Source organism: Triturus cristatus, chromosome 4_2, assembly GCF_964204655.1.
Source record: "Triturus cristatus chromosome 4_2, aTriCri1.1, whole genome shotgun sequence".
NCBI lineage: Eukaryota > Metazoa > Chordata > Amphibia > Caudata > Salamandridae > Triturus > Triturus cristatus.
The window spans coordinates 672,370,571-672,383,933 of record NC_140586.1 but is presented as its reverse complement, the minus strand read 5'-3'; the positions used below and the strand labels follow the sequence as shown (position 1 = coordinate 672,383,933).

Genomic DNA, 13,363 nt, shown 5'->3' with positions numbered 1-13,363 from the left:
CAGCAATACTTCTGTGCACTGATGGGTGGCACCTGGCGGCACCACACTGAAAACCGTTCAGCTCCAGAAATGACCCGTAGAGCCTATTTAGGTGGCACTCTCGCTTGCTGACATCAGTCTCTTTCTTTCTATGTTCCCAGACATGGATCTGGAGCTACCTCTCGTCTCTTTGAGACCCCGGCCTCTTCTAAAATTTTCAGTGTGAAAGAGAAATATCACCTCCTGTGAAGAGGAGGGGAAGGCACAAGAACAAGAAGACGAAAATCCCTACTTAATGACACCCCTGCCGATAGCTTCCCTAGAGTCCTTCTCAACACCACCTACAAATACAAGAGAAAGGGTTTGGAACAAAACGAAGGAAAAGGAAAGAACATTGAAAGTAGAAAAATAGAAAAAGGACTCACCTTTCCTCAATAGGAAGCAAGACAGAGGGGAGAAGAGAGAAATGGACAGAAGTCAGTCAAGGTGAGCAACATAGGAAAGTGGGAGGAGGAAGAGGGAGGAATGGAGAATGGATAGATGCTGTGGGAAACAGATGAAAAAGAGGAGATGCACTGCAACTGGTGGAGGTTCACTGTAGCACCAGGCGACCCCAGGTGAGCCGAGACGAGCAAGGATATGACATTAATTAACAGTAGGTAACCACTTCAGCCGCAGTGTCTCCAAAGCCGGGATAGGACTAGAATGGCACGCAGCTCCAGTCATTCTCTCAGGGCAGCATGGCTAGACCAGTTCAGTGTCCATATACAGGAGTAGAGGAGACAAGCATGGAGGAGGGGAGGTGGCATTGGAAACTGGTAATGCTAGTGCTGTTGCTATATTTGTAGGTTCTGAAGACTAAAAACCAAACAGTTTTTTTGGTAAAACTAGTCGGCTGAAATATTACAGGGAGTTGTTCCAGAGACGAAAACATTAGAATTCCTAGGCATTTTAGTTATATTCCTAAGGCCTAAATAAAACAAGAACCTGAAGTGGGACCCAGTTTTATAGGGAACAATGAAGTATAGAGCAGAGGAAAGGTCTGAAGAGAAATAAGACAAGACCAGGAAAGTGGTTAGCTAAGGAGTAGCAGAAGAAGTAGTAGAAAATGGAAGGGAGACAATTTGAGTAAGAATATGCACTTACCTCTTTCCTTTATCTCCAAAACACCTTGTCCTCCAAAAGAGAAACCTAGAGGACAAGAAAACAAAGCATGGTCAAAGAAGAAGAAGAATCAATACTGCAACCAATCAATGAGAGAGGGGACTAGGAGCGAATGAAAAAGGTCCTGTACCAGTGCTCCTGAAGGTCATATATTTATTCCATGGGTGGTTTACAGTTCCTATATAAAGGAAAGGGATAGCAATAGCCAAAGTATAGGCTGTAGAGAGTAAGGGATGTCTCCAAGGTCAAAGTGAGTGTGTAGAGTGAGGAGAGAATACTCCTTGTTGTGATACTGAGTGCCCTCACACACCCTTGCGGATGTTTAGCATCATCATTGGGCACAGTTGCTCCTCGTGGGGGTGGCGCTGCAGTCCCTCACGGGCCCTTGGTTAGGGGCTCTCTGTTGGAGTTCTTTTAGGAGTTGCCGCATTTGTGAGTGTGGGTGTGTGGGTAAGGGTGTGCTAGTGAGTGCAGGTATTAAAATTGAGACAGGGTCCAAAAATAATTTAATTGGGAGGTCCCTGGTTCAAATTAAAAACTTGGCGGGGATGGAGATGCACAGTAGTGCTTATAATGAGAGGGGAAACTAAACCAAATAATGTCCCACTTCTCTCAACCCGTATAGTGTAATAACAAAAAGTGCTGTAAGAAAGGTTAGGTCAACATGTTTCGCGCTTTTAGGTGGTCCCTATTGGTTCCAGGAGCGCTTCGTCAGGACCAAGAAAAGAAAATTACAAGGGTGGGTTCGGGAAGAGACAACCCGTAATCCCATCCGTTACCTAGGTCTGGTACGCTTGACAATACGTGTTCAGAATCCGTTATTATACGAAATTCATGTTCACAGCCTAAGAGGAGACATAACAAAAGAGGGGGGGGGGGTAAAAAACAGGGATGGGGGGAAAAAAAGACAAAAGTAGTGATATATCAAGGCTAATGATATAACTCAGACACTAGTGCACAGTCAGTGCTATGGTGCCCAGTGCATGAAAACCACCGAGATTAATACAGTGGTCATGCTAATTAAGTGGCCGGGATACTACCCAGTTTAAACGAACATAAGGTCCAGGTGTGAAGGTGCTTATCAAGAAATGGAGTGCGACACACGAGGTAATGGTAACACATTGAAATTCAACACTGAAATGGTGCTAAATAAGTACAGGTGTGCAGCAATATCGTCAGGATGGCTGGTACGATGCTGCGGCGCGTGAGCATCGCCTGGTAATAGGGGAACGGTCCGGTAACTAAAACCAAGTTTCCGCAGAGGATAGAGGGGAGTTGCTCAGATCTCCCGAAGTGGTGCAAATGTCGGTCGTATGCAGTGGCTATGGAGAATACTCCAGTGAGGTAACTGGCGCGGTGTGACCTGGCTGCTAAGTACACGAATAGTGGATCAGGCAGTGAGGTAGAAATATGCATTCATGAGAAAAAACAAACAACACATCAAGCACGGGCGCAAGCCTACCCCCTCCTATTCGGTGGTGGGCTCCGTCAGCATGAGCCGCGTTGTAAGGCTGCAAATAGTAAAAAAGTTTAAAAAGTTTACTCGGTAAGAAAGCAGAACTGGTACCTGAATGAAGGAAACTGCTGGGGCGTCCCGAGTGGTAGGTGCTCATACTTACATAGTCTTGTAGCCTTACGTAGCGGGGAGACCTACCCGTGCGGTGGTTCAGCCGGTAACATCAGTGTGCACTGGCCAATGGTTAATATAGTGTTTCCGGGTAGGAACGTGTCCCCGGGTGATGACGTCCCTGCGGACACGGCCACGGGACGGGGTGCACGTAGGAGGCTAGCCGGGTGCTCGGCTAGTAACTGCAGCGGCCATATTGGAAAGGTAATAAATGGCCCAACTGGACGTGAGTGACTACTAACGGAAGGTGAGGGAAGGGAGGATCCCGTTCCTCGATATTCATACCGCTGCACTGGAAAGGATAAAGTGGGGTATACCCGAGTGTTATTAAAAACGGACTCAAAGGTACTCAGTCCACATACGGACTCAGAAGTGCTAAGCCCACATGCGGGGAATAATCCAAAACGATCTATACCACGAAACACAGGTCAAGTCATGTACCCGTGGTGATACTGTGTGTGTGGACATGTTGATGCGAAACAGAGGGGGAGAAAGGAGGATACCGCCCTGTTGTCTTGGTGTGTAGAGCTTGAGTATATGAGAAGGCTGCTCTTCTGGTTATGTGGGGAACTATACCACATCATATCATGAGTGTCACGATCATGGACCGATGACTCTACAGATAGGAGTAGACATGTAAATAGTACTACCCATGATAACTGATACAGCAGTGAACATACAACATCGTGTAAATGATGCTTAATCTCGTGGATCATCGAGTAGTGGTGCTCGATGTAACATACTTGCTAAGATCATCTCGTGATATTCCACTAACGAGATAATTCAACTCAGGGGATGTCATCATTCAGTCCCCCCTTATTACTTTTCAATTTAAACACCCATCATTGTTCCTGCCTAAACAGTGTGGATGCTGACCATTTGGGATTAGATTCAATGATAGTCCATCGTAGGCTCTCAGGGGAGTGATTCTTTTCCAGGAAGTGGCTTTGTAGTTTTGTAGCTGTACGTTTGCACCGAATCGTGCTCTTATGCTCACCAATTCGTGTTTTGATTGGTCTCATAGTCATGCCAATGTATCTTGAGCCACAGGGGCAGGTAATCATATACACACAGTTTTTCGTGTTGCAGTTGGTATGGTGTAGTTGCTTCCACGGTTTTGCAAGTCCCAGATCGATTTCCTTGGTGGCGCTAGTCAGTGGGCATACTGTACACGACCCACATGGATAATGGCCAGTTACCGGGGGAAGGTTCCACAGAGTTGGTTGGGTCTTGATAGTGTTCTTAGGGCGTGTATGGACTAGTATGTCTCTCAGATTTTGTGTTCTCTTAAATGCAAAGAGAGGTTTTGGGCCTGGTTGAAACTCCCCCGTCTCCAAGATCTTCCAATGTTTCTTAATTATCCTCTGAATTTTGTTGGAATTCGGGATAAAGGATGTTACACATGTTAGTGTCTCTGAGATGGTTTTTTCTTTGATTTCCAGTAGAGCTTCTCTATGATTATTTCTGGCTCTTTTACGCGCTTGTTTGACGATTTTCTTGGGATACTTTCTTTGCGTCAAGTTCTCTGTGAGAGTGTCTGCCTCTTTTTCAAATTCCAGAATGGTGTTACAATTGCGGCGCAGGCGGAGGAATTGCCCAACCGGTAAGTTATTTCTTAGAGCCTTAGGGTGGTGACTTTGGAATAGGAGTAAACTATTCCTATCCGTGGGCTTTTTATAGTTAGTGGTCATCAGACGTCCTTCTTTAAGGGATAGCAGTAGGTCAAGAAATGGTATCGATTCTGAAGACTGTGTGCCTACAAATTTAAGGTAAGGATTTAGTGTGTTCACCCATGTAAAAAAGGTCTGACATGTTTCTTCGTCTCCTTTCCAGAAGATGATTATGTCATCAATAAATCTGCGCCATAACATGATGTTGTTCTTATATGGGTTGATGTCTGTCAGGATGTGTTCCTCTTCAAAATTTGCCATGTATAGGCAGGCCAGGCTCGGCGCGAAGGTGCTCCCCATACTGGTGCCCTGTGTTTGGTGATAGAGGTTATTCTCAAAAGCGAAAAAGTTCTCCTTAAGTGCTATTGTCGCACAGTCACAGATGAAGGTGATCGGAGTTGGTGATGTCCATGGGTCGATGTTACGAAGGGCCTGATCAAGAACCGCCAGTGTGGCATCTTGGGGAATGTTAGTGTATAACGCTTCCACGTCTAAGGTTACCAACAGGTTGATAGACTCTGGTGCGGCGAAACCCTCTATGAGGTTGAGCACCTCAGTGGTGTCTCTCAGGTACGTCGGGGTCTCAATCACCAGGGGGCGTAGAAACACATCACAGAACTTGCTCAGGGGTTCCAGCAGGGAATTAATCCCGGACACAATGGGTCTGCCTGGTGGAGGGGAGACTCCCTTGTGAATTTTCGGGAGGCAATAAAAATACGGTATACGTGGCTTGTTGTTCACAAGGAATAAAGCCTCTTCCTTGGTAATCCATCCCTCTGTCTCTGCTTCAGATGTCAAATGTTGTATCATAGTGGAGAGGCGTGTGGTAGGGTCTTCATTGATGGATTCGTAGTACCTTATGTTGGATAACTGTCGTAAGCATTCCTCATCATAGACAAGTTTATCCTGGATGGCAATGGCCCCTCCCTTGTCTGCGGGTTTTAATATGATGGTATCGTCCTCTGTTAGGTTTCTGAGGAGTGATCTTTCTTTTTTCGAGAGGTTGTCAAACGGGCGAGCAGGGACGATGTTGTTGACCTCCTTCAAGACAGCTTGTTCAAACGTTAGTACTTCGTTTGAGGTCATGGCTGATGTGGGGGTGAATTTGGATTTATTCCTCAAGCCCGACCCGCTGAGAGGGGTTTTAAGTTTGTCTTGGAAGAATGCTCTTAGGCGGATTTTTCAAAAAAACTGATGTAGTTCTTGGTGCATGGTGAAGTCATCTTCCTTTGGTGTAGGGACAAATCCCAGGCCCTTTTCCAATAGTCTGTTCTCATCTTCAGTAAGGAGCCTCGAGGATAGGTTAACCACTAAGGTCTTGTGGTCTTGCTTCGTAGGACCATCGGTTCTGGGTCCTGCCAATGGACGGTCTTGGTTGTTCCTCTTCTTTTTCCTCTGCCTCTGCCCCTCCCTCTGTTGAGAAAAGGTGGGATCTGATATTGATGGTAATTGGGTATTGGATTATGTCCCATGGGGCCATTCCATATAGGTTGGGGACCCATCCATGGTCCTTGGTACAGCGGTGTCTGGAATGGGTGCGGAGGGAACCCCTGGAATAATGGTGGTGGGGGTGGTTGGTGTCTATACCCACCTCTTGGTCTTGACTGTCTGGTTTCATAGTTGGATTCACTCCCAGTGGAATCTGACCTCCCGGAGCTGCGGCTGCTGACATCGTCAGAGGAGGTATCTATGTTGGAGAACACATAATCATCTTTGGTATAAGGACAGATTTTCTCCTTATCGAACCGTTTTACGTCTTTTTGCAATTGACTGATCTTCTGTTTAGTTAAATATTCTTTGTGTTCATTCATTTCAAGATTGATCTCTGAAAGTTTTGATTTAAATGCTGTTATAGAAATCCCAGTCTTAAGTCTGTTCTCAGACAGGTTGATTTGGATGAGTAGATCATCTGATAGACGTTTCGCTGTGTTTATAATTAGTATTAACCAATCACGTGTACATTTCCAGGATATTCTTGGCCATTCACGACGGAATGTCAAATCTTCCAAGAATATCCTAGGAGCCAGAGTTATCAAAAGGCCATTGGGAGCGATGTTGGCTCTCAAATATTCTGTCATAATAGTCCCATGTAGGGCAGTTTTTATCTGCAGTTTTCGGAGAGTCTGGAGCGACCTCCAGTCATCATTTCCGCTCCCTGATGGTGCACTACCATCTTCTGCTAGTAGTGATGGAGCTCTTAAGATCTCTGCTACCATATCGTCATCGAAGCTGAGACCTGGGTTGTCCATCGTGTCAGTTAGGTGTTCGATCTTGCCAGTTATGATCTGTCAATGGTTCTAGACCACATGTGTCTCATGGGAGGTGAGGAGAAGGAGGAAAGAAAGAAAAAGAAGATACAAATGTCCCATGGCCAATGGCCGTTCTTAAATTCAACCAATCAATGAGAGAGGGGACTAGGAGCGAATGAAAAAGGTCCTGTACCAGTGCTCCTGAAGGTCATATATTTATTCCATGGGTGGTTTACAGTTCCTATATAAAGGAAAGGGATAGCAATAGCCAAAGTATAGGCTGTAGAGAGTAAGGGATGTCTCCAAGGTCAAAGTGAGTGTGTAGAGTGAGGAGAGAATACTCCTTGTTGTGATACTGAGTGCCCTCACACACCCTTGCGGATGTTTAGCATCATCATTGGGCACAGTTGCTCCTCGTGGGGGTGGCGCTGCAGTCCCTCACGGGCCCTTGGTTAGGGGCTCTCTGTTGGAGTTCTTTAAGGAGTTGCCGCATTTGTGAGTGTGGGTGTGTGGGTAAGGGTGTGCTAGTGAGTGCAGGTATTAAAATTGAGACAGGGTCCAAAAATAATTTAATTGGGAGGTCCCTGGTTCAAATTAAAAACTTGGCGGGGATGGAGATGCACAGTAGTGCTTATAATGAGAGGGGAAACTAAACCAAATAATGTCCCACTTCTCTCAACCCGTATAGTGTAATAACAAAAAGTGCTGTAAGAAAGGTTAGGTCAACATGTTTCGTGCTTTTAGGTGGTCCCTATTGGATCCAGGAGCGCTTCGTCAGGAGCAAGAAAAGAAAATTACAAGGCTGGGTTCGGGATGGACTATCATTGAATCCAATCCCAAATGGTCAGCATCCACACTGTTTAGGCAGGAACAACGATGGGTGTTTAAATTGAAACGTAATAAGGGGGGACTGAATGATGACATCCCCTGGGTTGAATTATCTCGTTAGTGGAATATCACGAGATGATCTTAGCAAGTATGTTACATCGAGCACCACTACTCGATGATCCACGAGATTAAGCATCATTTACACGATGTTGTATGTCTACTGCTGTATCAGTTATCATGGGTAATTACTATTTACATGTCTACTCCTATCTGTAGAGTCATCGGTCCATGATCGTGACACTCATGATATGATGTGGTATAGTTCCCCACATAACCAGAAGAGCAGCCTTCTCATATACTCAAGCTCTACACACCAAGACAACAGGGCGGTATCCTCCTTTCTCCCCCTCTGTTTCGCATCAACATGTCCACACACACAGTATCACCACGGGTACATGACTTGACCTGTGTTTCGTGGTATAGATCGTTTTGGATTATTCCCCGCATGTGGGCTTAGCACTTCTGAGTCCGTATGTGGACTGAGTACCTTTGAGTCCGTTTTTAATAACACTCGGGTATACCCCACTTTATCCTTTCCAGTGCAGCGGTATGAATATCGAGGAACGGGATCCTCCCTTCTCTCACCTTCCGTTAGTAGTCACTCACGTCCAGTTGGGCCGTTTATTCATTTCCAATATGGCCGCTGCAGTTACTAGCCGAGCACCCGGCTAGCCTCCTACGTGCACCCCGTCCCGTGGCCGTGTCCGCAGGGACGTCATCACCCGGGGACACGTTCCTACCCGGAAACACTATATTAACCATTGGCCAGTGCACACTGATGTTACCGGCTGAACCACCGCACGGGTAGGTCTCCCCGCTACGTAAGGCTACAAGACTATGTAAGTATGAGCACCTGCCACTCGGGACGCCCCAGCAGTTTCCTTCATTCAGGTACCAGTTCTGCTTTCTTACCGAGTAAACTTTTTAAACTTTTTTACTATTTGCAGCCTTACAACGCGGCTCACGCTGACGGAGCCCACCACCGAATAGGAGGGGGTAGGCTTGCGCCCGTGCTTGATGTGTTGTTTGTTTTTTCTCATGAATGCATATTTCTACCTCACTGCCTGATCCACTATTCGTGTACTTAGCAGCCAGGTCACACCGCGCCAGTTACCTCACTGGAGTATTCTCCATAGCCACTGCATACGACCGACATTTGCACCACTTCGGGAGATCTGAGCAACTCCCCTCTATCCTCTGCGGAAACTTGGTTTTAGTTACCGGACCGTTCCCCTATTACCAGGCGATGCTCAGGCGCCGCAGCATCGTACCAGCCATCCTGACGATATTGCTGCACACCTGTACTTATTTAGCACCATTTCAGTGTTGAATTTCAATGTGTTACCATTACCTCGTGTGTCGCACTCCATTTCTTGATAAGCACCTTCACCCCTGGACCTTATGTCCGTTTAAACTGGGTAGTATCCCGGCCACTTAATTAGCATGACCACTGTATTAATCTCGGTGGTTTTCATGCACTGGGCACCATAGCACTGACTGTGCACTAGTGTCTGAGTTATATCATTAGCCTTGATATATCACTACTTTTGTCTTTTTTTCCCCCCATCCCTGTTTTTTACCCCCCCCCTCTTTTGTTATGTCTCCTCTTAGGCTGTGAACATGAATTTCGTATAATAACGGATTCTGAACACGTATCGTCAAGCGTACCAGACCTAGGTAACGGATGGGATTACGGGTTGTCTCTTCCCGAACCCACCCTTGTAATTTTCTTTTCTTGGTCCTGACGAAGCGCTCCGGGATCCAATAGGGACCACCTAAAAGCGCGAAACATGTTGACCTAACCTTTCTTACAGCACTTTTTGTTATTACACTATACGGGTTGAGAGAAGTGGGACATTATTTGGTTTAGTTTCCCCTCTCATTATAAGCACTACTGTGCATCTCCATCCCCGCCAAGTTTTTAATTTGAACCAGGGACCTCCCAATTAAATTATTTTTGGACCCTTTCTCAATTATTTTTTTTTTTTTTGAAACCGTTTATTACAAGTCTTAAGAGTATACAAGTATGGGCCTACAACCTTCCGGCCGGCCGCTAGCAATGATAGGAACATACGACATACATTTATGGGAACACGTGGTGTTACGGAGGAGCATTTCTCAGTAGGTAACAACGTCAAAAGCCACATCATCCAGACCCCATTATGCGGTTTCATTTTAAATTAAGAACAACAAGAAAACCACACCCACAAGGCAACCCACAATCGAAAATAGCAGCACGTGCTCCCCTAGAGGGGGGATCCCAACTATCCACAGAAGTCTAAAGAGGGGGAAGAGAACAGAGCGAGGACTGGGGGAACCCAATGCCCGGCAGCGGGGGAACGAGTCGGCTAAGGGGATGGGGCTGGCGAGGTATCAGGCAGCAACGGTGGTGCACAGATACCCCCGCGGTAGGCGTTCCAGGGGCCCCATACTTTCACCCATGTCCCAGGCTTACCCCTCGCCACATACACCACCTTTTCTCGAAACATGCACCAGTCCATGTGTTCTTTCCAGGCCGAGACCGTCGGGGGCCTCTGGGATCCCCACAGTTGAGCAATATCGCGCTTGGCTATCATATATCCCAGAGTCACCCACCACGTCTGCGGCGCCGAGTAATCAGTCGGTTCCCACACATTCAACAGGCATCTCCTCGCTTCAGGCAACAGCGCCACATGCGTAACCAGTCGCAGCACCTCATGTACACCACGCCAGAACCCTTCCACCTCCGGGCACTCCCATAAAATATGCAGAAAGGTCCCCAAAGCACCACACCCACGCTTACACAACCCATCTCCAGCATAGCCCATACGCAGAAGCTTTGGCCCCGTCATGTAAACCCGGTGGAGTATCTTGAGCTGGACGAAGCGAAGGCGAGCCGGTATGGCCACCTCCTTCGGGGAGGCCACCGCGGAGGTCCAGTCCTCGTCGTCCAACTCCAGCCCGTCGGCAACCCAAGCCGCACGAAGGGCAGTCAACAGGCCCGAGCGGTCGTTTATCAGCTTTTTGTATATCAGTGAGATCGTGCTGTCCGGGACGTGCCCATCCAGCATTCTATCCTCCAGGGGGGAATATTCCGGGATGGAGGCAACGTCCGAGAAGACGGAGCCCAGCGCATGACGGACCTGCAAATACCGAAAGTATTCACTGCCCTGCAACTGAAATTCCGTCTGCAGCATATCGAACGTTTTAAATCCTCCCCTCGTCCAGAGATCCCCCACTTTACTGATACCTATTATGTCCCACTTCTCAAAGCCCTTAGAGGTCCACAGGGAACCTAACCGCTCAGACGCGTATAGTGGTGACGCCCGGGTCAAACGGTCCTTCCACCCCATAGCTGCATTGGCCGCGTGCCAGACTTGCACCATGACACGCGTGGGGCCCGTCAGACGAGCGTCGGGCGCGCTAGAATAGAGCGCTCGATTGTAGTCGCCACCTGGCAGGAGCATCTTGTCCATTTCGAATGCCGGGTTTAAGGCGGGCCCGTATAGGCCATGGTTAATTGCAGCGAGCTGGGAGGCCCAATAGTACCGTTTAATATCCGGGAGGGCAATCCCCCCGTCATACTATGGGAGCGTCAGCTTCGCCAGGGCAATACGCGGCCTCCCGTCCCAGAACAGGCGGCGTTGCAGACTCTCCACCTCACGGAAGTAGCGCGCCGGGACTAAGTCCATAGTGTTCTGCAAAGCGTACAGGAAACGCGGCAGAGACATCATCTTGAACAATGCCGCCCGGCCGAGCAGCGAAAGCGGCAGGCGCCGCCAGCGTGCGACATCTACCCGCAGGCGCTGGAGGGGGGGAAGCAGGTTCCGTTCATACCGGGCCTCCGGGTCCAGAGTAATGAAGACACCCAGGTACCGAAATCCCTGCGGGGCGATCTGGATCGGACAGCCCCGCGGGAGAATAGGAGCCTCCCCAGAGAGAACATACACGCACGATTTAGCCCAGTTGATGACGAGACCGGAGTTACGACCAAACGAATGTAAAACATCAACCAGCACTATAAGTGATTTACGTGGGGAGGCTAGGTACAGAAGGATGTCATCAGCGTATAGAGATACGCGGTCCTCATACTCGGGGGTCCAACGGAGACCACGGATGGAAGGCTCCCACCGCAGCCACTCCGCCAGGGGCTCCAAGGCAAGCGCAAAAAGAATCGGCGACAAGGGACAGCCCTGTCGCGTGCCCCGGCCCAGCTCAAACGGGGCCGATACTCTTCCGTTCACGACCACCTGCGCCAATGGGCCCGAATACAACAATTTGACCCAACTGATGAATCCTGGGCCAAATCCGAACTTCGCAAGCATCGCCCAGATGTATGGCCACTCAAGCGTGTCAAACGCCATGGTGGCGTCCAAGGACGCCAAAATGGCCGGTTCCCGTATAAATGGGACGCGCGCGAGCACCCCATGCAAACGGCGCAGGTTAAGGGCTGTGTTGCGATGGGGAATAAAGCCAGACTGGTCCTGATGAACCAGATCTCCCACCACACCGACCAGCCGATTGGCCAGTACCTTGGCGAGAATTTTGGGCTCCGCATTCAGTAGTGAGATAGGCCGATAAGAAGTAACCCGGTCCCGAGGTCTCCCTTCCTTGTGGATCACCACGATTGTAGCCAGACGCTGGTCAAGCGGGAGGGAGCCCAGCGAGTGGGCCGCCAGGAACATTGCGCGGAGGTGAGGCGCCAATGTATCCGGTCGCAGCTTATACAACTCGATAGGGATACCATTCGGGCCCATGGCCTTGCCAGAAGCGACCGAGCGTATGGCGAGGGCGATTTCGTCGGAGGTGGGAGCGGCGTCCAGCGACACCCTGTCCTCCCCGGAAAGGGAAGGCAGCGCGATATCTCTGAGCAGGGCACGGGAATCCTCTTCAGAGCAAGAAGAGACCGGGGAATACACCTCGCGGAAATAATCCGCGAAACAGGAGACAATTTCTTCTGGCTCAGTTACACACACACCATTCGTTTTCTCAATCAGCGGGACCACACGATTCGCTCTCTCCTTTTTATCCAACCACGCTATCAGTTTACCAGCCTTATCACCCACATCATACAGTCGCCCCTGTTGCTCTCTACTAAGGCCCCTGGCCGCCTCCGTAACGAGGGCCCTATAAGCCGCTTGTTTGAGCTGGAGGACATGTAGTGCAGCATCCGTCACCCCATCGTCTAGATTACCCTCCAACTCAGCTATTTCAGCCTCCACCCGGGTCACCTCCTCCCGCTCGCGCCTCCGGGCGTGGGAAATAAGGGATAGGGCCTCCCCTCTGAGTACTGTTTTGAAGGCCTCCCACAGGGAGATAGCCGAAGGCACTGACCCCACATTCTCATCAAAATAGCGCTGGAGGGATTTAATCAAGTCAGCGCGAATGGTGGGGTCGCGCAGGTACCAGGAATTGATTGGGACCACCCTGCTCTCACCCCTCGGAAAGACATCGAAATGCAACAGAAGCGGGGAGTGGTCCGAGATACCCCGTGCCAAATGGCGCACCTCCCCCACCCTCCCGACATAGGCCGCCGGGACAAGGACATAATCAAGCCGTGAGAGACTACCATGGGCCCCCGAGTGGAAAGTGTACTGCAGCTGCGTGGGATGTTTTAAGCGCCAGCAGTCCACCAATCCCAGTGTATCCAAGAGGCCGGATAGCCACGCCTGTGCCCGGGGGAGGTCCCTAGGGGGGTGACGATCCACAGTCCCAGAAACCACCGCGTTGAAATCCCCCCCCACCACCAGAAGCCCCCCCGGAAGGCCAAGGAGGAGGCGCCCCAGGTCTGCAAAGGTGGTCGACTG

General features: G+C 49.3%; 1 protein-coding gene across 2 annotated transcripts in view; it reads right to left on the bottom strand.

Annotated features, from left to right (window-relative positions):
- The window catches only part of LOC146834882 (cytochrome P450 2J2-like), a 630,312-nt gene that overhangs the window by 161,293 nt on the left and 455,656 nt on the right, over positions 1-13,363 (bottom strand). For both annotated transcript variants that reach the window (XM_085602487.1, XM_085602486.1), the window contains exon 9: positions 1,126-1,170. In XM_085602487.1, coding sequence (XP_085458613.1) covers positions 1,126-1,170 — 45 coding nt within the window. The remainder of the gene's footprint in view (positions 1-1,125; positions 1,171-13,363) is intronic.